The sequence below is a fragment of the Phaenicophaeus curvirostris genome, chromosome 13 (assembly GCF_032191515.1).
Source record: "Phaenicophaeus curvirostris isolate KB17595 chromosome 13, BPBGC_Pcur_1.0, whole genome shotgun sequence".
NCBI classification, from domain to species: Eukaryota; Metazoa; Chordata; class Aves; order Cuculiformes; family Cuculidae; genus Phaenicophaeus; species Phaenicophaeus curvirostris.
In genome coordinates, this window is record NC_091404.1 from 20,017,587 (window position 1) to 20,041,586 (window position 24,000).

The 24,000-nt window shown below is 46.2% G+C and overlaps 2 protein-coding genes across 3 annotated transcripts in view; both read left to right on the plus strand.

Annotated features, from left to right (window-relative positions):
- BRWD3 (bromodomain and WD repeat domain containing 3) overlaps positions 1-12,271 on the plus strand; it is a 50,798-nt gene extending 38,527 nt beyond the window's left edge. Inside the window, exons 34-40 of one of the 2 annotated variants that reach the window (XM_069867337.1) lie at positions 297-353; positions 857-997; positions 1,260-1,412; positions 3,047-3,210; positions 3,741-3,838; positions 4,310-4,468; positions 5,595-12,271. In XM_069867337.1, coding sequence (XP_069723438.1) covers positions 297-353; positions 857-997; positions 1,260-1,412; positions 3,047-3,210; positions 3,741-3,838; positions 4,310-4,468; positions 5,595-6,379 — 1,557 coding nt within the window. In that variant the 3' untranslated portion in view covers positions 6,380-12,271. The remainder of the gene's footprint in view (positions 1-296; positions 354-856; positions 998-1,259; positions 1,413-3,046; positions 3,211-3,740; positions 3,839-4,309; positions 4,469-5,594) is intronic. The other variant, XM_069867338.1, reaches the window with a different exon arrangement.
- Positions 12,272-14,677: 2,406 nt separating this feature from the next.
- Positions 14,678-15,839, plus strand: LOC138726170 (syntaxin-1B-like). Its single transcript, XM_069867668.1, has one exon. The coding sequence runs from the start codon at positions 14,836-14,838 to the stop codon at positions 15,715-15,717; it is 882 nt and encodes a 293-aa protein (XP_069723769.1). The 5' UTR covers positions 14,678-14,835; the 3' UTR covers positions 15,718-15,839.
- Positions 15,840-24,000: the final 8,161 nt, after the last annotated feature.

Sequence of the window (24,000 nt, forward strand, 5' to 3'; positions counted from 1 at the left end):
CTGCGATGTAGTCTTAAGGACTGAAAATGAGCCATTCCTGTTTCTCACATGTTTGTATGTAATTACTGTGGGAGCCAACTTGGAACAGAGACGAAATAGCTTATCCACCTATTTTTTTTTCTGAAGTTAAGCAAGTTTTAGTTTGAGACTGGTTTCTGTCTTTCTTCAACCATTCATTGCATTTAAGCAAGCTGTTTAAAACGATGTTTGGTGTTGGCTCTCTGGTTTTGAATCCGTTTCCATTGCTGAGGGTGTGCACGAAGCTGCATGTGCGTAATCAGTACCTTTGCCTTTAGGTGGCAGAAGTAGATGTGGATTCTGATGCTCCGGGAACTTCCTCTGGAAAAAGACGAGTGAGTAGACCTTTCTGCTTGGTCTGGTTTGGGAAGGGAGATGGACCAGGTGCTGAAATACTTTTAGGTCTGGGATTGTTTAAATTTCTCCTAGCTGATAATCTGTCTGAATTCAATGCATGTGTATGCCAGTGTGGGCAGCCTAAGGAAGTGCAGGAAAATGTATTTATTTGCTGAAGAATGTTTTTATTATTATTTGATGTGAAGGATGCCTAGAACGTATTGAATTTCCAGTCAAATTTGGATGAAAGCTGACAAAAATAGCAAGGTTCAATCTGATTATCACATACTTTTCATGGGTTTGAATGTTTACATGCTACCAGAAGAGGTGTATTTCTGCACTCTGCATACTGTGTATTCTCATGCCATGAGCTATGCTTTAATCTTGCTGTTTTTCATTGTGGAATCTTGCTTTGAATCCTGACACTGGTAAATAATTATGAATTTAAAGTGAAAAATATGAATATTCTGAAGGATGATGAAATGTGTCTGTTTGCCTGCAGGTAAGACGACGCATAAAAAGACAGCCCATGAAAGCAAGTCCTGATGCTTGGAAAGAGCAATGCAAGCAGTTGTTAAACCTGATTTATGAAAGGGAGGACTCAGAGCCTTTTAGACAGCCAGTTGATCTCTTCTCCTATCCTGTGAGTACAGCTTCCATATTCAAAATTTAAGAAGTCTATTGTTCATCCTTAAGCAAAACATGAATGCTGGGCATGTTACAAAGCTCTCCCTTTTGGATCTGGAACGCAGCGTGTTCTGGGCGCTGATGTTTTCAGAGAATTATCTGCAGTAACTCTCCAATAGAAATGATGACTTGAGAGCCGGCCTTGTGGCTGAACACTGAGGTGGTTTTATTGCTGTAGGATTTGTCAGCCTTTATTATTCTCTGGTATATTCTTACAGGATTATCGAGATATCGTAGACACTCCTATGGACTTCAGCACTGTGAAAGAAACCTTGGAAGCAGGAAACTACACCAGTCCCTTGGAATTCTATAAGGACATTCGTTTAATATTCTGCAACTCTAAAGCTTACACTCCTAATAAAAAGTCTCGAGTAAGTAATACATTTTAATGCCTTCTTTACAAAGACCCTCAGCCTTATGTGAATACAGCGCATAAAGTAACGTCTGTGTCTGGAGAGCAAAACACGGCCCTGTGAAATAAAAATTAGTAGCGTCTGTCAGTTCTGGGACCTGTGGGTATAAATTTGCTTTGTTCTCTCATGGTTCAGCCTCGAATTTCATTTTCATCTGAACTTCCTGAACTTAAAGCTTTTGAGAAATTGTATGGGTACTTTTGCAACTATTTCTTCGAATATTTGTAGCAGAAAATGGATCAGCGGTTGTTTTTTTTTTGTTTTCAATAATCTGTTCCTGGAAACAAGGCTATTGGCTTGATAAGTGCATATATATCATAAGGATCATGTGTTAGGTTATAACCTCTATAGGAGGATCTTTTCTTAATCTACTGTTAATGCAAGCGTCGAGCAATATTTCTGCGGCTGGAGGAGAGCAGAGCATTGTGATACTTACTTTTTTTCTACTTTACTTAATATACTCAACAAAGCTTTTGCATGGTGCTGCCTCTTTTCTGAGGTGCCAGTCTTCCTTTTTTCCTACATGCAGAAATAGGAATCCACTTAGACAGTAAAAAATGTATTGGTCTGGAGCTCTAAGCAGGATATAGCAAGAGAGAAAGGGGAGATCAAAATGTTAGAATATAGATATTTTTATATGAACTGGGTAAAGCGACTCTGAAGTGTGTGACTGATCCTGGGAACATCGCTGCTTCTGGTGTGTTCCTGTGCCTGCCAGCTTTCCCTAAGCTGCTAAAGGATCAAATGATCCAAACATTTTGCAGTATTTTAATCGTATATTGTTTATGCTCAAAAAAACACCGGTTGACAGGAGGACACAGATGCAGCTTTAACTGCTGTTGACACAAAATAGAATTCAAGTAGTTGATGTCTTCATAATATAAAAGTAGAAGAAATTCTGACTTTATTTCCAGAGACTAAAGGCAATTGGTGTTGTAAAGACCATTGTGTAAGCAGGACAGTGAAGGTAAGCCTGAAACACGATGATGCTGCAGGAGAAAGGAGCTGCAGCTGAGTGTTAGTGAGCAGGAGAGAGAGCACAAAGTTGCTGTTGCTGAAGGTAGATTGAGCTGTTGGTGTTGAATAAGGGCTGGGAGGTGCGCTGTGGGTCAGCTGTGGAGATAAAGGGCAGTGACTTTTGCTCACTTTAATAGAGAGGAAATCGGTAGAGGACTGCAAGAAGACAAGTGGTTTGAGGGGATTTTTTGTGTTCTTGACATCTGAGTAAACTTGGTGAGTTATTTACTGCTGCCCGCTCCCTGGGAAGTTCCTGGCGTATTAATAACTTTACAGCTCGTGAGTCAACTCCCAAATTACTTTAATGGAGTGGCACATCAATATCCATTTGCTTAAATACTGTGAAGTGCCTCAGAGAGACGATCCTTGCTGGAGGGCTGGGGCACTGCAGGTTCATGTGCCAAATGTGTGCCATCAGGCTGAGGTTTCCCAGGCCATTTTACCATCTTCGCAACAGCATCCTGAGTGGAGGGAAGGAGGGCAGGGTACTACGTACTAGAGCTACAGAAAGAGACGTTGCTGAATTATAAGGGTCTGGGCAAAAATTAAGTTATGACCGTGCTTCCTCACTCCAGATTTACAGCATGACACTTCGACTATCTGCCTTATTCGAAAATCATATGAAAAATATCATCTCCGAGTACAAGTCAGCAATGCAATGTCAGAAGAGGAGAAGGCCACGGTACCGAAAACGGCTAAGAAGCAGTAGCAGTTCCCCCTCAACTAGCAGAGCATCTAGGTAATGTAATGATAGTGAGACTGTAGACGTGCCTTTGTGACTACGCAGTCAGTAACAGCTCGTTTCCTGATGCTGTTGCTCTTTAGGGTGATAAAATCATCAGCTCAAATCCCATGCTCTACCTGTAGTTTGTTTATAGTTCTGGTAAGTGAAAGATAACATAATTAGAAGTATTCTTTTTGGAGAAAATGGAAGAGCCAGTTTCTTTTTTGTGTTTGTTTAGTAGCTGTTGGAAAAAGTATTGTATAACACTTCTCTGACTTGCGTGTGATACTTTATCTAAGTAAACTGAGTATTTGTTTTAAAAGGTGAGATAAAATCTTGTCCTTGCAAACTCATATGCCTTTCTCAAACAGAATAGTGATATTGTCACTATTTCTAGTATTCCTACACCTCTGCCAGCACTGGGAAGTGATCGTTGATGTTATGCATTGCTGCAAAAACCCAAGGCACTTAACAGGGGAAATCGGTTTTGTGTTTGAATCTTTTGGTCCTAACCATTTTCTCTCTTTGGGATATTTTGTCTTCAGCCCAAAGGGGAAACAGAAGCAAATGAAGATTCAACCTAAACCCAACCAGAATACCTCACTGCCTTTGACTAGGACGAGTTCTTCAGTTTCATCTCATGGTGAGGAGAAGCTTTCTGAAATGCATCCTTTCTCTTGCAGCAACGTGTATGTGCAGATTAAAGCCTATATTCACGGGACACATGCAAAACCCAGCTGTAGAAAGAGCAAATAGTAAGATCATGGAAATATGTTGTCTGTAGATTGTTTTAGCTGAACCTGGCTCTTGAGCTGAGGGGAAGGATCAGACAACAGGGAATCTGAGTCTGTCCTTGGAAAGAATTAATCTAGCAACGAGGGCCTTGTCTTCCTGTATACAAACTTCTCTCATACAGTGATTACAAATAGATTAAGCTTACTTTGGATTATACTCTGGAGGAATCTCTCTCCATGACTGCAGAAGCAGCTTGGCGAGATTAACCTCCTGACTTGGGCCTTTAACCCAGGTGACAGGACTTCCCCCAGCTTGCATTACAACCCTGTAAATCGAGGATAAAAGTTACTCTGTCACTTTAGTGGTGTCCTCTCTGAAGTTTCAGATACAGCAGAAGAAGCTCTGGGTTCAGCCACTGGTGAAGAGATGGAAGGCCAGCCATCTTCCTCAGGCTCAAATGCACAGAACCGAAGTGGAAATACCATTGATCCAGGGAAAAGTAGACCCATCCGGAGTAAATCTACACCAGTGAAACAAGGTGAGAGATAAATGTTCTGTTCTTTGAATGACTGGTTGCACTGGAAATAAAAGCTGTTGCTTCTTTCTGATGCTTACGATATTCTTGCCTGAATCTGACATTACACTATATCCCCAAACCGTGCTAAAGAAGTGAATTTACCTTACTTCTCACAGTTCTGTGGTCTCCTCTCTGAAGTGTGGCGTGCACATGGTGCCATGTGCACTTCATAGAGGTCTTATAAAAAAAAAAGAAAAAGAAAAGCTTGATTACTCTTAAACTTCTTGAGAATTACAATACCTTCAGGAGTTTCAAAATGACAAAGCAAACCAAAAGAATCCCCACCCCAAACCCTTATCCTTTTATTAATTGAGTTGAAACCAAAGATGAAAACAAGTTACAAATTGTTAAATACTTTTGTCATAATCATGACCAAGTGGCTGTGATCAGAAGTGGAAACACTGTTCAAAAGCTTTGCCGTTTTCTCTCTGGGATGTGTTAATTGAACTTTCCAGTGAGGCAGGCACTGTATGAGCAGTGGTTGAAGCCCTGAAGCCTTTGTCAAGCCCTTGCTACTGTGCTGTAGCAGTATTGTGTTTTGCAGGTGAGCTTTTCATACCTTGTGTTAAATCTTATTTCATTGTCATCATCAGACTTGTAGTTTTGAGAACATGCACTGTTATGGAACCCGAGCTGTCAAAATACTATATTTTTAAGTTAAGGGGTTAAGCAATCCTAGTGACAAAATATTTTTAGTATCTGTTTTTAGATTTGAAATGGATTTTGAAGTTTTCTCTGCCTTGACACCCTCGGCAGGATTCATCTGACTAAATGGTAGATGTTTGTGTCTAACCCAGTTACTCTAGGCTCCTCTTACAGACTCGGTCTTCGCTGAGCTCTTAGTCAAGACAGTTTGCAGTCCTTGCTTCCTGATGCGATGAACTGTGTTTACTTTGTCTGAGAAATTTTCCCCTTAGAGTGTTAGTTTGTCTCCCCAGCAGGTGAAGGTCACCTGTGGTGACAAGCTCAGAGCTGGATTGTCCCCAGAGCAGCCCTCAAAGGCAGATGAGGCGAATCCTGCTTTTCGTGTCCTGTTTGGCTCAGGCGTGCCGATGATAACTGATAGGGTTATCTTGTGTTTGCTTAGATCACTCTCCTGATGGGCCACTTACAAACGGTGATGGCAGAGAACCTCGGATGGGAGTCAAGAGGAAATTAATAAGTGCATCAGAAGATGAGCATCTGGAGGAGGTGGAGGAAGAGGAAAAGAAGAAGAGAGAATTAAAGGAAAAATCTGGTTTGTCTTCATCTGAAAGTGGGGAATTGGGATCCAGTTCAAGTTCTGAAAGCAGGAGTGGCTCTGATTCAGACTCTGAGTCAACATCTAGAACAGATCAGGATTACATTGATGGAGACCATGACTACAGCAAAGTTGTGCAATCTAAAAAACCCCGAAGAAAAATCAAAAGGAAAATCACTGGTGGGAAACGGAGTTGGCAGGGCAGAGGGACAGGGAGGAGAGGTAGGTGGGGGAGGTGGGGGAGATGGAGCAGAGGGGGAAGAGGTGGTAGAGGTGGAAGAGGCTGTGGCAGAGGAAGACGTGGCGGCAGGGGAGGAAGAAGAGGCCGAGGAGGCCGAGGAGCCTCGCGAGGAGCCACCAGAGCAAAACGCGCCCGAATTACAGACGATGAATTTGAAAATCTGTTTGGAGGACAATTTGGTGAGAACATGTTTGGAGGGAGGTTCAGCAGACCCCCTCGAATCAAAACAAGGAACGAGGGCAGGAGAACTGTCTTGTATAACGACGATTCTGATAATGACAATTTTGTGCACACCGAGGATCCTTTGAACCTTGGTACTTCCAGGTCAGGCAGGGTGCGGAAAATGACAGAAAAAGCCAGGGTCAGCCATCTCATGGGATGGAATTATTGACAGATAAAAAACTTTGGAACAATTTTAAAAGAACTTCTATGGCCTTCTACTGCAGGGATTTTACCAGAAAATCTACCAAGCAAGTTGTGCGGGGACTCCACTCACGTTTCACAGTGGTGCTTTTCCATTATGTCAGTTTGTGTTTGTTCCAAAACTTCAGATCACCACACTTCATTGGTCAAAAGAAGCCTTATTCATTAGGCCTTAAATTGCAGAAATTCTTCCCCACACACTACAAGTTCATCACATGAAAGAGGCTTCCAGCTTCTCAATAATAACATGACATTTTGAGTCACGCTTATGACTTCTCTCCCTTGTTTTGTTGTTGTATTATAGAAATAGCACCTTCTTACAGAGTTTTTATGTGGTTTCTGCCATAAATCCTTATACACAGTAATAATTATAACTTTTGCACAATACACCAATCCTAAAGGCAGCTATAAAATGTTTACAGTTTCTATATTGTAAGAAGGATCTGGATAATTTTAATCTTCCCAGGCCAAACGTTCATGAATTGTGCTGAACTGAAGTATGTCTATACTACAGTTACGGAGGTCCTGATGTGCTTTCTATTGGTTCTTTATTCATGTAAAAAGTGACAAAGGGTTGGTGCCTTGTAAATATGTAGCAAACCTTTGATGTGGTGTGTCCTATGTGTGCATTAACTTTATTAAAAAGAGAATACTTGAGAAGTATGAATATCTAGACAAAAAGGTGCCAAATGCAAAAGTTATGTGCATCTATTTTCTTTTTGTCCTCTCATATTTTTATAGTATTAATAGAGATTGTGCAGCTAAGGGGTGACTTCAGCATTTGAAAGATTCCTCCTCTTCAAAGCATAACGTGATTTTTAATAGTAGCTCAGCTACCTCTACTTACAACTACTGGAAACTAAAAAGAAAATAGATGCTCTTATTCAGTACATGTTGAAGAAGAGGCAAGAAGGAATTGCTGGGGGAGTTGTAGAGTGACTGTATCTGCGTTGTATTGACACGATGAAAACTAATCTCAGCCATTCTCAGAGTTTTCAGCCGTGTGATGTTTTCAGCAGATGGTGGTTTGTTTGTGCAGATAGGCCGGCTGCCTCCCACTCATTTCTGCTGCCACTTGCTCGGTGCAAATCGGTGTGGGGTTTAATTTGCCCTGTGAAGGTAACGAGGGAGCGGAAGGTTAGCTCTAGTACGGCTGGTGGCTGCCACTTCAGATCTGCTCCTGCTCATGTCCTCCAGACGGCCTCCTGTATCTCAAGCTTCCAGAAGAGAATTCGTGTTGCACTGTACTCTTGTTATCCTGAAAAATGCTAACTTGAAACCAGAAACCATGCTGGTAGGAATAGTGCAGGATGTGGTGACATTTGTAGTCTTGCTCTTTGGGGAATAGAAACGGGTGCTTGGTGTGGGCTGAGCTGGAGATGAGCAGCCTCTTCCTTCATAGGGTCTGGCTGGAATAGAGGTGGGACTTTGGTTTTCCCCTGTTGTTAATCTGATGTTTCTAGCTTGGTTAGGAGGGTGAGTTTGTTTACATAGAGAGAACCAGTGGAAAGAGAGAATGGGAAGTCCGGGGAAAGTTCTTAAAGTTTTTATTTCAAAGAAAACGTTCATCCAATATCCTTACGTTCTTCTGTGCACAGCTTGGTCAATACTTCTGGAAAACCTCAGGCAGCAAAGAGCGACCCGTGTATATTCTCAGATGCAGGAGGAGTTTAATTTTTGACTTTCTATATTAAGCACTAGCTATTTTATCTCGCTTTCCAAAAATTCTACTTAGATGCAAAATGACTTGAAAATATGCAGAGGTTTTAGTTTCATGAGGGAGGAGAGTATATCCTAAATCGCTCAGAGCATTAATAGGAGTTTGTGGTACAGAACAAATATCACACTTTTAATTGCTAAAGGAATGTTTTGAGTTGGCCAAAATCCATTTCTGGACTTGGTTCAGTTGTGTTTTGATGGGGAAAGAAAAGGTGCAGAGGCTCTCCTAGGTCTGCATTGGGCTTTAAAATATAACACGTGTCCTATCATCTCTCATATCTATGTGTATATATATACTCGCATATATATTTATAAGAAATGTATTGTTTGTTTGACTGATGGATCCTTCTCCATATGGTAACCAGGAATAGCATGTATGCATCCGTTCATAGCCAGAATCAGACCCCGTGTAGATCAGTCCCGTTGACCTAACGCAAACACTATGGTTTCTTGTTTGAAAGCCTGAAAACCTTGAAATGCAAAAGAAATGCTTTTCATATATTTCTGACTGGCCGAAGATCCGATTACTTATTTATTTTGTGTAGGGGTTGGGGAGAGATAAAACACGTGGATTCCAGAGAAATCATTTTATAAGTTTGTGTATTTTAGCAGCAATTAGAATAATATTAAATATGTTCTTAAATGTATCTTTTCTATGTAATGGAGTACTGTGAAGATAACAGTGAGGCATCACTTTACTGTGGCGTAAGTATTAATCAAACATATTACATGATTCAGAGCTCGGCAGCAGGGTGTGCTAGAACAACAGAACTTGCTTCTTGTAAAAAATAGCTTTTTTTTGTGCATGAGAACCTTTTTATAAGCATGAAAGAAATTACTTGTTTTCAGAGATGTTATTTTTACTTGGGTTTGTATCTGGATTCTTTCTCCGAGTTTGGCAGTTGATTTCTCATAGACTCGCTCTGTGGAATAATTATAATTTTGTGGTAACTCGGACACTTTCTCAAAATCCAGGTTTCATTAGGAGCCGTTTATGGTTGCAGAAAACTTAGTGTCAACCCAGGAGGTGAAATAGTTTAAACCTTGTACCATCTTGCTCCCTGGCCCCAAACCTGGTGGCTTGGTCTGCACCTCGTGGAGGTGCCAAGCTCCACTGCCCAGCGTGGGTTGCAGAGTCAGGATCGTAGTCCCTTTCCTTGCACTTTTAACCATAACCTCCCAAACTCTGCCCGAGAAGAAAGGGTTTTGAAGGTCTGGTTATGTATCCGATTCCTGAAGGCTGTCTGGGCGTGTGGGCAGGCCACAGGTTCCTACGCAGCCGTAGGATTCATTCTCGTGCACTGGTGCTTCGAGGTTTTCTCTAGTGCAGTCTTGCATAATCTGTCTCCCAAGTTGCAGGGGGACTTGAGGGAATTTGGAGACACTGCAGAAAACAGGGCTTTACTGGCAGCTGAGGGCGAGCCCACACTCTCCATCCTCTGTAGAGATGGGGCTGCGAGTCTGGTGTGTGACTGTGCACTCAGATTTCTCCTGGCTCCCACTCTGCTGTGTCTGTGATGCTCCCATTTCTCCCCTGATCAGGGCACGAGTGCCCAGGCTGCTGTTGCAGGGGTGATGTGCTGTTGTCCCAGTTCAGCCCAAACTTTGCCTGCTTTTTATTTTCTCATCTTTTGTTTTTCTCTTTGCTGTGCTCCATCTCACTTCTTGCCCCTAGGTTTTTTTAGGATATTCTTTTGGAAACAAATGATATCTTGATGGATTTTATTGCGGGTAAATTGTAAGATTTCATTTTTCCTATGCTTCTTTCCCCCTAAGACTTTCCACATCTTTTATATCTGCCTTACGTTGCTTGCTGGCAACACTCCCGAATTGCCGGAGATGGATGTAATGAACATGGAAAGCTTGAGGGCTGGTTTCTGGGCTGCTCCGCGCCTCCGTGCGCAGCCGTGCCCCGGGCAGGAGCGCTGCCGGGTTGGACGGGGCAGCGTGTGTCTTCCCTGGTGGTTGTGAGACCCGGTGGCCGGAGCCCTGTTGTGCTGCCGTGCACATAAACCAGCACCCGCTATCCCTTAGCTCCTGGCTCCCTGCCCACCAAATCGCTCCTTCCGTCCCTGCTTTATGAATTGTTGTTAATGTGACCCCCGCAGAGGTCATGCGCTTCCAGCCTCACGAGATAGCTCTGTTCTGAATAACCTGACGAACTTTTTAGTTTGGTGCTTGAACTTCGATGGCTCTGGGCAGCTTTATCGGTCTTCTCTACCTTCTTATCACTCCCTTCTCCAGAAACCAAGCAGAGGCCACCCCTTTATCCCAGTCACCCCACCCAGCAGATAAACAAGCTAAATATAATCATTAAGAAATAATTTGTAGATGATTTTGGCCGCTTAGAATTTTGTGTCCTGTTGTTTATTTTCTTTTTCCCTGAATGTTTTCCCAAATGTCCCCCTCAGCTGCTTCTCCTGAAGGCTGTGTAGTTCCTAAAGCCCTGGCACCAGGTGCAGAGAAAAGAGGGGTTTCAAGTAATTTAAAGAATGTGGAAAGACCAGCTACATTGTGTTGCTTTAGACAATGTTTGGGGCTCTCGTGCCCACAAAAAGCAGGGTGAGCCTTAGCAAACCCATGGACCAGCTCTGCCTCTGGGTGCCTCTGGAATGCTTCCAACAGCCATTCAAAGTCCCACAGCGTTGATGTGAGAAAATATGGTTAAATCACTCATTTTTAATAACAACTCGATTAATATTTTATCTGTAACTTGAGCGGTGAACGACAGGGAGAATGGAATAGCTGTAGGTTTAAGGATGTCTCGTCCGCCCTGGCTCTGCATGTCGTGCTGTCGCTGGTCCCGGTCATGAATTCCGTGTTTTACAAACGTATTTGTGTGTTTACCTTCCTTGATTCTATTTTTTATTTGAAACCATCCTTTTGTAAAAAGCTACTTATTTATGTGATAGACTGAAGGAGCAGTTAACCATCCCAGGATAAACCTATATTTAGTATCGTAGGGAGCCGTCTTTGTGTTCTTACACGTATGTATTATAGAAAATTACTGCGCATGTGCAGTAGATAATTTTCAAATATTAGTATATCAAAAGGTTTACACGTGGAACAAAAAACCCACCCTGACTCCTTTATGTACAGTAAGTAACAGCCTGCAAAATTTAGTTTTCTTTTTTAGTATTAGAGACGCCAAGGCCTGTTGGAAGCTTGAACATTTTGAATAAGTCATGTCCAGCCCACAGCAAACTGACACAACTGTGCTACGAATCCCTGACAAATTAGATTTCCAGTGGAATTGCTGTCACAGCCTTAACTCTAGTATTATAAAAATGGTGCTTAAATACATTTATGTGCATGGATATGGGTACCTGATATGAGTTTGTGAGAATTTAAAGCAAAATTGAGCATTATTTGCGCGTCAGATCTCCTGCTGGGCCACAGTGGCCGCCTCCGGGGATTGTAAATACTTGGGAAATAGTTAAACCGGGGGACAACTCAGAGCAGTTTCTCACTTTGGGGTTTTTATCTGGCAAGCACTGCGTATCTTCCCAGTTTCTGGGTCTGGGAGGAGCAGGCAGGATGGCGAGGGAGCCGCTTGAGGCCAGGGAGCTGGTGGCCCTCCTGGGATGCTTGAGAACCAACCCCATCCACTTCTCTTCCTACAAACACCTCCTCAGAGAGTGCCGGCTGCTCGGATGCTGTCAGAAACCAGTGTGTGGTGATTGTTTCTCTGTAGAAATCCTCAAACAGGCGATTCATTCCTCCTTGAGTTGTGATATCAGACTTCATTTAGGAATTGTTGGTGTCAAAGCAGTGGAACCCGCGTGATTTAGGCTCTCCAGTCCATCTTCTGGATTTAAAATACTCCAAAAATGCACAAATCTATTAGAATTCTGTCTATGTTCTCTATTGATTTTTATTTTACAGGTGATATTTATGCCCATATCGTCACATCCGCTATCTCAGGTCCCTTTAAATGAATACTTCAGGGATTTTGATGCCACTTGTTGGCAGACCAAATGTAATATTTATATGCAATGAGCTGTTAGTTTTTGTATTGTACAAATGTAAATTTGTAAAGATTTTTTTCTAGAGGTTTTTTTGAAGTCACTGATGTAATCTAGGATGTTTCATTTTCCAGCTGTGGGATTGTCTTAATAAAAAAAAAAAGGATAAACTCTTACGTTGGTTTGGCATGGCTTACTGAATAGTTTAGACGTTAAATAGACAACAGATAAGTTCAAAATTGAGTTTTCAACTCAAGAAAATCACTTTTTGATTCAACTGGATTGTTTTATACTTAGAAAAAGGGAACATTTATAAACCAGAAACTTAGAACGCGAGGCTGTGCTGAGCCTTCCCCTGCACCCGTGAGGAGGACGAGGAGGTTCTGGGGTGAGGTCCCCCCTGCCACTGCAGTTTGGGCGATGAGGTTCAGCTTGAGGAGGAGCTCGCACCTGTTTGTAAGGGGTATTCAATGCAAAACAGGAAACGACTCATTTATTATCACCGGTCTTGCCCTTTTGTTCAATAATAGTGATAATAAATGTTTAAACAGGGCTTTTGCTACGCCAGCAGCACCCGCAGCTGGGGGTGGAAGGCAGTGGGCTGGGCTCAGGGGATGCTGTGGCGTGGTCGCCAACCCAGGCTGGGCTCGGGGATGCTGTGGTGTGGTGGCCAACCCAGGCTGGGCTCAGGGGATGCTGTGGCGTGGTCGCCAACCCAGGCTGGGCTCGGGGATGCTGTGGTGTGGTGGCCAACCCAGGCTGGGCTCGGGGATGCTGTGGTGTGGTGGCCAACCCAGGCTGGGCTCGGGGATGCTGTGGTGTGGTGGCCAACCCAGGCTGGGCTCGGGGATGCTGTGGTGTGGTGGCCAACCCAGGCTGGGCTCAGGGGTGCTGTGGCGTGGTGGCCAACCCAGGCTGGGCTCAGGGGTGCTGTGGTGTGGTGGCCAGCTTGGTCTGGGCTCAGGGATGCCGTGCTGCCCCACTGCCCGCAGGCTGCGCCTCCTGCATGAAGGCTCAGGGGGTTTAGTGCTCAGAGACAGCCGTGACAAGGTCCCCAGGTAAGGCTGGCCCAGCCCTGGCCGTTCAGCTCACTCCTGAGCTTATCCCACCACGTGCTGACCTCATCATCCAGTATTTTGCCTTCCCCCCTCTTTAACCCCTTGACCCAACTGTGACTTTTCATTTCATCGCACTGATTCAAACAGGCCAAATGCAAATTCCTTTCAGATGTGAATGAATATCTTGGGTTTGACATGATGCTCCTACTCCAGGCCCCGGGAACAGAACAAAATTGAAGTTTTGTTGTCCAGATGCTGAAGCCCCCCTGCCAAGGGGGTCATCAAATGGCCTCAGGGAGAAGAAATAGCACCTCACCTTCGTCACCCACCCTTTGCTGTCACTCCTGTAGTTTTTACATTATAGCTGCTCTGTCTTATACTTTATATCATCACATGTTTAGATCATGCATGGTAATACATGTTATTAAATATATGATATAAAATATGGATGTGGGAGAGAATAATGTAATTATTCTTCCAATGAACTTTTTTGCAGAAGTATCTTTTTAATGTTTTTTTTTTTGCAGATGTTTTAGAAGCAAAGCGTGATCTTTATGCATTTCAGCAGTGTGTGGATTAAATCCAGCCTTGCCCTGATGTTCAGGACAGCATCTCCTCCCAGTGCTTGTTTCCAGCCCGGAGAACCCCGAGGCAGCCCCCTCCGCACACCCAGCGGCCGCTCGACACCTGCGGTGCTCCGACGGCAACGCAGGAACCATCCAGCCCTTGGGGCCTCGGCGACCGCTGAGGGAAGGGGAAAGCCGAGCTTTGCCTCCATCCCACCTTTTCATAGAATCACAGAATAACCAGGTTGGAAGAGACCCACTGGATCATCGAGTCCAACCATTCCTATCAAACACTAACCCATGTCCCTCAGCACCTCGTCCACCCGTCCCTTAAACCCCTCCAGGGAAGGTGACTCAACCCCCTCCCTGGGCAGCCTCTGCCAGTGCCCAATGACCCTTTCTGTGAAGAATTTTTTCCTAATGTTCAGCCTAAACCTCCCCTGGTGGAGCTTGAGGCCATTCCCTCTCGTCCTGTCCCCTGTCACTTGGGAGAAGAGCCCAGCTCCCTCCTCTCCACAACCTCCTTTCAGGGAGTTGGAGAGAGCAATGAGGTCTCCCCTCAGCCTCCTCTTCTCCAGGCTAAACACCCCCAGCTCTCTCAGCCGCTCCTTTTCAGTTCAGAACAGCCCCCGCACGGGGATTGTTTGAGTGCCCTTCGGTTCCGCAGAGAAGCTGCTTGAGGGCCCGGGGTGAGGTCTGCAGGCGAGGTCTGCTCAGGGTCGCAGACATAACCTTTCTTCCTTCGAGGCCGCTCGAAGGCCGTTTTCCTCCTCTGCCCCGCGAGCCCAGACTTTGGGGTTTTCTTTCTTTCTTTCTCGGTGGATAAAAGCCCTTTGTTTTAAAACCCGAAGGATCAGCTGCTGGGCCAGGAGCGCCTCTCCCGTGACGCGGGCGCTGGCGGCCGTCCCGCCCCACGCCGCCTTCCTCCCTCTCGGCGAAACCCCTTTGCCCTCGGCTGACGCAGGAGCCTGCCCGCCTCCATCAATATTTGCTCAGGCAGCGGCAGGGAAGGTTTTACCAGCTCCCGCTGACGCAGGCAGCTCTGGCCTCGCACCTCCCCTCGTGGGGCCGACGTGCTGTGAGTCGCACAGATGGTTCCGGCAGCCGGCAAGGAGCATGAGGGACCGGCTGGCAGAGCTGCAGCGGCGAGCGGCGGCCGAGGGGGCCCCGCACGAGGACGCTTTGTGCTTCGACAACCCGGCGTTCGGCGGGGACGACGGCAGCTCCGTCAGCCGCGTGCTGCGGGAGGCGGCCGGGCTCTGGCGGGCGCTGGACCGGCTGGAGCAGCTCTCCGAGAGCATCGGCACGCTGCAGGAGACGGTGCTGTGCGGCACGTCTGAGGAGAGCATCGCCCGGGAGAAGCAGGAGCTCGGTGCTGCCAGAGCCGCCTTCGCGCACGAGGCCGTGGCCCTGCAGCCCCGGCTGGGCGCTCTGCGGGCGGCGCCGGAGCCGGGGCCGGGCCGAGCGGGATCCCGCATCCGCCAGGCCCAGCTGTGGCTGCTGCTGCGGCGCTACGGCACCCTCCTCGCCCGCCACTACGCCCGCGAGAGCCGCTACCGGCAGAGGCTGAAGGAGCAGATGGAGAGGCAGGCGGCGCTGGCGGGGATTGACCTGGGGGTCGAGGACTTGGACCGGTTGGCCGAGAGCCCCGAGGTGCCCCGCATCGTGGGTCGGGACCTGGAGGAGCTCAAGGCCAAGCGGCACCTGGCCTTGGCCCAGCTGCGCCAGCGGCAGCTCCTTGACCTGGAAACGCAGATGGCGGAGCTGCACGGGCTCTTCCTGCAGCTGGAGGGGCTGCTGGCCGAGCAGCACGGGGCCACCGACAGCGTGGAGCATCACGTCCTGCGCTCCCTCGACTACGTCGCCCAGAGTGGCGGGGAGGTGAAGAAAGCCTTCGCCTACCAGCGGCCGTCACGGCTCTCGGCCTTGCTGACGGCCACGCTCAGCCTCTGCGCCTGCTGCACCTGCCTGTCCTGCCTCAGCGGGACCCTCCGATGAGCCGGAGCTGCCCCAGGACCTCTCACAGATTCCCCTCTGTGTCTCCGCAAGAAGCGGCGTCACGAGAGGCTGCTGTGTCCTGTACTTCTTGCTGGGTGGTGCAGACCACGCACACCTTGCCCAGCATCAGGGACCACAGAAACCGTGTGTGATGGTGCAAGGGCCGTGCACGCCTTGCTCTGCATCACGGGGACCGCTCCAATCGCGTGCAATGGCTGAGACCGACCACAGGCACCTTGCCCAGCACCATAAGGACCACATCAACCTTGTGTGATGGCGCAAGGACCACCCGTGCCTCACAGGGCAGGGCAGGGACCATGCACGCCTTGTGTAACAGAGTGGAGACCATGGCTGCCCTGCAGGACCCAACAAGGGAAAGCACTTTTATTACTAGGAAACCCAACTTAAAAACCTTAATGTTTCTTTTTTGTTATTATTTATGTAAAGGAGAGGGAAAAAAGGGCCTGTTGAAGTGTTTGGGGTTTTTGTTGTTATGTGCAAGGGGACCTGATGGCTCAGTGCCACCATGGAGCTGAATGAAGGCTCCTCCACCACATCCAACTATTTATTCTCCTTTCTTTCTCCAGTTTCTATTTCCTGAGTGATTTTTATGTGCATTCCTGTGCCGCAGCGGCTCCTGCTCCCACCCAGCCTCTCCAGCCTTCCCATCTCATGCAGCCACCACAACCACTGTCTGCCTCTTATATTAAAAACTATGTTTGATGTGCAGAGGCAAAAGCAGCCTCCTGGGAAGCCTGGAAGAGTATTTACAGACTCCCAGGACATGCAGAGAAGGGGATAAAGCCCGGTGAGGTGGTGAGTCCTACATGATTTATGCAACATCAGCATCACCCCGTGCAAACAACCTCCCTGCGGAGCCAGCGCCAGCCTCGGCTGGAACATTGCTGAGCCCTGGCATGGGTGACCAGGCAGCACCCAGCGCCAGCAGCCCTGCAGAACTGGTTGAGCTGCTCGGTAAATGATTATCTCTAAAGTGCAGGAGGAAAACCTGTGGGATCGTCAGTGCTTTTGGCTGAGGTGCATTCACAGGGGGCTCAGGGAGCACAACCTCCTCCCAACTGGTGCAGAGGTGATGGGCCCCACGCGCTGGCTCCTTCGCTGGCAGCAGCAGCAGTGGGACACTTTTGCATACAGGAGAGCATCAGAATTCATAAGAAAATAGCCCAGATTTGTGTATCAAGGACAGGTGAGGAGTTAAAGAAGTAGGAGAAGACGATGAGAAACTTTTCACCTCAGCGCAGATCTTTCTCCAGCAGTTTATGGGACTTGGCAAGTTTATAAATCTCTTTATTTTTATGATGCCTTGTTGCCTTTCGTTAAATAGATGGAGTCTGATTACTGTATAGCGAAGTAATAAACAATATTGCGATGTGGGCACTGGGCTGGGGACGTTTTCCTTCTCTTCTGAGTAAAGGCTGGGACTTCATTTAGGGTATGTCTGTGTTATGAATATTTCTGAAGCTGATGGAGCTGAGGGGGAGGACCCGCTTTAATGATTTGAAGAATGTACACAGAGGGCTGTTTTAATTATTTCCCAGATGAGCATCATATGTTTAGGAAGTTCACATTTAAGGGGAAAATTAAGAGAAAGCCAAACATGTTAAGTTAAAACCAGGCTACCCAAACCCCTTAGCTCCGTTCTGTAACAACATGCTCAGAATGAGAATCATTTTAGTAAAACGCATTAAAAGGAGCTGGCTTAAAAGCACAAAGCCCTTATAACTGTGTGGGTAGCACATGCTGGTTTTCACTTGCAAAGTGTTTCAGTTGAAGGAATGTCACTGACAATTATTTTTTTGAAGACTATAAAATCTTTTCCTGACATTGAGACAAGCAAATGATTCCAGAACAATTTAATCCCCCTAGAGAACTCTTTTTTTTTAAGGTGAGGTAGGTTATTAGAGCTGAATGGTCTGTCTCTCCTGCTCAGAGACCCCGGGAGGACTCGTGCATTCCATGCTGAATTTTTATCCCTTCAACACTGCTGATTTTACCTGTCACAACAAATACCCCTGAACAGAACAATTTCTGGTGAAGGCAGCTTTTTAGAAGGCTCCTGAACATCCAATAGGAAGGAAGTTCCTAGAGTTCAGTTTGCTGCATCTCTTTGCCCAAACCCTGAGACTTACAGGTTTACTGGCAGAAGTGGAGGGGAAAGTTGAATCGATGCTTAGGACTGTAATTCCATTTTGCTGGACTCCAGTTGCTCTTGAATAACACACCGTGTCACGGGAGCAAGGATACATTCTTAATCCAAAATATTTATCATATTTATCTATTTTAATTCAAGATGAGAGATTCGACCATTGAAATCCATCACCCAATATTTCTGTTTCCAGAAATTTCCCAAAACGTTGGGGGTTTTGTTGGGTTTTTTTTGTTCAGAAAGGCTTTGTGAACCAAATCACACTTGGTATTTTTATTTTGAGTGTACTTAATGTCAAATCAGAAACTCATTCTTCTGTGTGGGCTACCGAGTTATTGCGATGCTTCCAAACACGTTTTGCATCTTATTCACCACTACAAAAATGTGTCAGCTGTTTAAATTGCCTTGATTTGTTTTCTCCCAGTTTTTCCTGTGTTTTCTAGTGAATCAACACCTCTATTCACACAGCGCAACAAATATCTGCTGCTGCCTGTCTTTGAATGTGGAGATCTGGCTTGCAAGCCTTTCTGCAGGATCACTGCCAAGAAATGTAGGGGAGACACTTGTCTTTCCAGCAACAGGCTGGAAACTCCATCCTTCTTTCTTATTGGCAGGGATGAAGCTTGATCTTGGCCTGATGGGGGCCTGTTAGAAAGCTGGGGATGGGCCTTTTGGAAGGGTTTGTTGTGATAGGACAAGGGGGAATGGCTTTAAATTGGTAGAGAGAAGATTTAGATTAGGCGCTAAGAAGAAATTCTTCACAACTAGGGTGGTGAGATGCTGGCATAGGTGGCCAGGGAAGTTGTGGCTGCTCCATCCCTAGAGGTGTCCAAGGCCAGGTTGGATGGAGCTTTGAGCTCCTGATCCAGTTGGAGGTGTCGTGCCCATGGCAGAGGCTTGGAATTGGATGGGGTTTGAGGTCCATTCCAGCCCAAAGCTTTCGATGATCTCCACGTCTCTTCTTGCACTCAACACAGGCAAAATGTACCAGAAATAAATTAGGATGAAGCCGTTGGTGTTTTCTACAAGCTTCCTATCTTAGAAAATCCAGCTGTTTGGCTTGGTGACCTGCAGCTTTCTGAAGGAGAAGTTTCTGTGAAGCTTTCTCCAACACTGCCTTCTAGTGGGTAAATATTAAACTCCTGCCAAGGCATTGTCTGACCAAGGGCTACATCCCTGGTGGGAAAAAGGGAATGGAAAGGACACAACGCTCTGTGGTGCCCACTGAGATATTCCAGGGGGTCGCGGGTGAGTGGAGGAGGAATTAGGCAAAGTTGGACACAGGGGTGCCACTTGTTGTCTATTCAGTTTGGGGGTGAAAGCCCTGTCTGAGCCCTGAAGGATGGTGGCACCACGAGTAGCCTGAGGAGACGTTTTTAAAGTGCTGAAGGCAGTGACTTCTATTCAGGTTACTCAATCCAAGTTTCTCCTAGGAATGTGTACATTTAAAAATCAGGTTTTTACAGTTCTTCCTCCAAAAGGGCGTTGCCTGCGTTAGCAGGGAGGTTGCTCCTACAGACAACAATGCAAGGCGCAGATGTACATGTTGACAGCCTGTTCCAGTTCTCCTGTATTTTCATAAAATCAGGGGAATAAATCAAACCTGGGACTTCGATGCGGTCGCGTGGACACGCAGAACACAGACACTCGCACCAGCGCAGCCCTGAGCTGCCCAGCTTGGCTCGGGCTGGATCAAACCGTCCTGCAAACGGCACGATGGGCGGCTCAGACTGGAAATTCCTGTTCACCAGAGCTTGAAGCCTTGTTTGTACAAATCCTTTTGGTTTTTTTCCAAGCAGAGACCTAAGAAGTTCTGCAGCGGGGCTGATTTATGGTCTTTGCTCAGCGGGGAGGGCGAAGTACTTATGATGGGAGAGAGAGAAAAGGGATTCCTGGCAATTTGTTATACTCAAAACTCTCCCATCACACCATCTCTGAATGGAAAGGACGGCTGCGCATTGCAATCTGCCAGGATATCACATTAGCATCAGATGATGAGATGAGTAGATAATAGATTCTTCAGGGATGATTTGGTTCTCAACTGCTCTTCCTAAAGCTTCAAGTCAGAAGCTTTTATTTAAGGTGGGTGGGGAGGGGGGGAGGCTAACAAGCAGACACTGGACAGACAAAATCCTGAATGAAGAGGTCCCACCGAGCACATATGTTGAAATCCAAGTGCCAGAACAACTTGCTCCTGACGTTGGCATTTTATTAGTGAGAGTAAACAGGAAAGCGGCTGGAGCTGACAGGTACAAATGATCTGCATCACAGAAAACCATTCCCCATCTCAGGCAGAGGCTGGATGTGCGGGTGCCTTAAAATAGAGCCAAGCAAAGGCATGAGTCACTTCAGCCACTGGGCAGAACAGCTACCAGTATGTGGGGTGGGAGGGAAGCACCTGGGCTACTCAGAAATTTGCTCTCTTTTATCTAGCATTGTTACTTCATTTAGCTTCGCTGCTATAAATACATGCATTTCCTAAAAAAGGTAGTGGACATAAGGACATATAAAGTTTGCCAGTAATATTTTCAGATCTAACATAACAAGAAATAACGTAGCATCGTTGACTTTGTTGCTGCGTGTGCTGCTTCAACACTGTAATAAATGATGGTTTTCTCACCTACCACCCCCCTAAAAATCACAGAACAGTTTGAGTTGGAAGGGACCTCAAAGCCCATCCAGTTCCACCCGGAATGACTGACATTTGTGGGGACTTTTTTTTATCCCTGGCACATCCAAATGAGAGCAGGAGGCTGCAGGGGTTTTTATTAGGAGAGTCTTTTATTTTTGCGTTTACAGATGTGCGTGTTAGCACTCACTGTCCAAACACATCTTGCAGGAGAGTCCAATGCATCTTGAAACCTCAGGCTTCTCTCTCTCTTTTCCTATATCATTGTTATAATTTTAATTATTGTTTCAGAAGGCAAAAATCTGTAATTTTGGTTACAGCTTAAAGGTATCTGTAGGCTCTGGGTGGTTTTGTGTCCCCCTGAAGAGGGGAGGGATAGCTTATGGGTGATAATATGATTTTTTGGGACTCCGTCACCCTTTTATGGAGCAAACGTGCAACAAGGTGTGAAGGTGGCTTTTACTCATCCTTGTGGCGTTGCCCAAGTATCCTTGCTGTGATGTGGGCTCAGCGCCTGCAGTGAGACCTGCTCCTCAGCCCTGCTGCCCTCCAGCCAGCTGCCAGGGAGCTGCTAATCGGAGCGAGCTGTCCCCTGCTGCCGGCTGGCGTTGATTCATCCTGACTCATACCTGCACGTCCTCTTTGCGAGGAGGAACACAACGGGAACGCTGTGGGTGATGGAGGCAGCCTGTCCTCCCCGGAGTGGGCACCGTCCCTGCTTCCTTCTCTGAGCACAACAGACCACACTCATCCCCTGTTTCACCACGCTGACTCCCGCGTGTGGGCAGGGGCCAGGTAGAGCTGAGCTCAAGCACGCGTTTTCCAGGGAGGTTCTTCTCCCCCTGTACTGGTGAGACCGCTCCTCGAATCCTGTGTTCAGTTCTGGGCCCCTCACCACTAGAAGGATGTTGAGGCTCTGGAGCGAGTCCAGAGAAGAGCAGCGAAGCTGGTGAAGGGGCTGGAGAGCAGGTCTTAAGAGGAACGGCTGAGAGAGCTGGGGGTGTTCAGCCTGGAGAAGAGGAGGCTGAGGGGAGACCTCATTGCTCTCTCCAACTACCCGAAAGGAGGTTGTGGAGAGGAGGGAGCTGGGCTCTTCTCCCAAGGGACAGGGGACAGGACAAGAGGGAATGGCCTCAAGCTCCACCAGGGGAGGTTTAGGCTGGACATTAGGAAAAAAAATTTCACAATAAGGGTCATTGGTCCCTGGCAGAGGCTGCCCAGGGAGGGAGTTGAGTCCCCTTCCCTGGAGGTGTTTAAGGGACAGATGGATGAGGTGCTGAGGGACATGGTTTAGTGTTTGATAGGAATGGTTGGACTCAATAATCCAGTGGGTCTTTTCCAACCTGGTGATTCTATGATTCTATGATTTTCAAAGAGCCTGTAGATGTGTGTGCCAGGTGTGCACGTCCCCACGAGACACGGGGCTCTGCCCTGCGGGAAGAGTGGTTTCCAAAGGCAATCCTCTTTCTTTAGCGCATGCTTGGATGAGCTCAGCAAAGCCAGGTCCTAAAACCCTCACTGCCCTTTTATCTTCAAGCTACATTCTTCAGAATGTGGATATTCCTACATTTCAGACTGATGCTGTGCGGTTTGGAAGAGAACTAACGCCTCTCTGAGGGATGAAGATGACCTGTCAGCGAGGGCAGCAAGCTGGAAGACTTTCCATGGTTTTCCACACTAGGAAGGTGCAACTGCACAGCAAAAAGACTATTTTACTTTCTATCTTACACTCAGCTCAGCTCTGAAAGGGTTGCTTTTTAAATCATTTACCCATTTTTTTACATGGAGCTTGCCAGGCTTCAGAATAACTGAAGAGGAGACTATTAAGAATAGAGAAGCAGGGGAGACAAACAATCTTGATAACACCATACATATACTGCTTGTTCTGTGCTGGAACGGGAACACTCAGGCAGTTTTTCCAAAAGAAGCAATTAGCCCTTTTTAAATAGCTACATTATGCAGTCAAAAAAAATTGCTGTGTTTACTGCAGTAGAGAATGTATTAGGTTCATTCACTGTAACAAAGTGGATTTTGTTTAAGCCAGGGAACAGACAAAAGACTCTCAACCCAAACTTCTGCTGAAAGTTGGTGAATATATATATCTGAGCGAAGAAGGAAATTGGATTGGTTAAGATGGACAGTAGGTATCAGTGGTTGCTATTATTGTTTTTTTAAGTTTCTTGTCCCAGCATCTGCAGAGCTGAAATATTTCCAGCTGTGCTATTTCAACATGCTCTTCCCATCTTCATTTCACAGGTAGATGACATGTTGTGCACACAGATGCGTTTCCAACTGTAAATATACACAGTTAATGGGCATAACTCAGGGGTTCAGATGCCCTCCCACTGCCTGAGAAAGTTTCCTCATTGACTAAGGTCAAGGAGAAGGTGTAAATATTAAAGCAAAATGCAGATGTTAAATGTGGCCCAACATATGGCTGAAGTTTTTCCATTGAAAACTGTAGCATGGACAAATGAAGAAGCAAAAGCATCAAAGTGCTGTGCCTCTCTCTTATCTATTTGTTGTATCCACATGCTTTTTAGCTTCTTCCACTCTTCCTCTGTTTGTTTTTGAAGGCAAGGAGTAGTTTCAGGGTAGGTTGTCTCTTCCGCAACCATGGTTAGGCAGAAACTTATTGTGTGTGTCTTCAAGGTGCCCATCTCATCAGGCTCCCACTTTTGAATGGACTATTGGAATATCCTTACAACATGGATAATAATTAGCAACACCATCATCTGGTCATCATAAGTGAATTAACCTTGGCTTCCTAAACCTGCAATTAGGGTCGAGTGGCTAGGCCACTTCACAGCACACCTGCGATGCAGATGGGATTTGGTAGCTCAGAACCATCAGCAGCGTACAAAGACCACGGTATTTATAACCCGCACACTTAGCAATGGTTTTGAATCAACCTTATTGACAATATCAGCATCAGGAAATCAAAATCATAGCCACGTCGATTGGAAGGGACCTGTGGTTCTCATCCAGTCCAGCATCCCTCTGACCATCCAGCTATTGCCAACACCAGCTCAGGTCAGCGGGAGCTTCACTCAGCCAAGTCCTGACAACCTTCAGGGATGGAGACTTCATGGTCTCTGAGAAAAACACCCTTCTGGGGAGGCTGTTAAACAAGTTCCTGTTAAAATTTGGTGGATGCTGGGAAAATTCAAGTGCAGGTTGGGACTTGAGACATTTCCTCTATTTTTGTTCCTTTTGTTTGTTTGGTTTTTAACCATGCATGCTTAAAGTTTAAAAAATGTAAATGGTGAATAGAGCAGATGTGCATCAGTATCGTGCGCAGGAGGGAAATATAGTATTTTTTCCTTTTGTCTCAGAGTTGTTGAGAAAGCATTGGAAGAAGACTCAGAAACAGGCACACCATATATATATCTATCTATCTATCTTGCTGCCCGCTCGCTTGTGCTGTCACATAATGGAGTTAAAAAGAAATAAGTCTAATTTCCATACTGAGTCATTGCCCACTTTG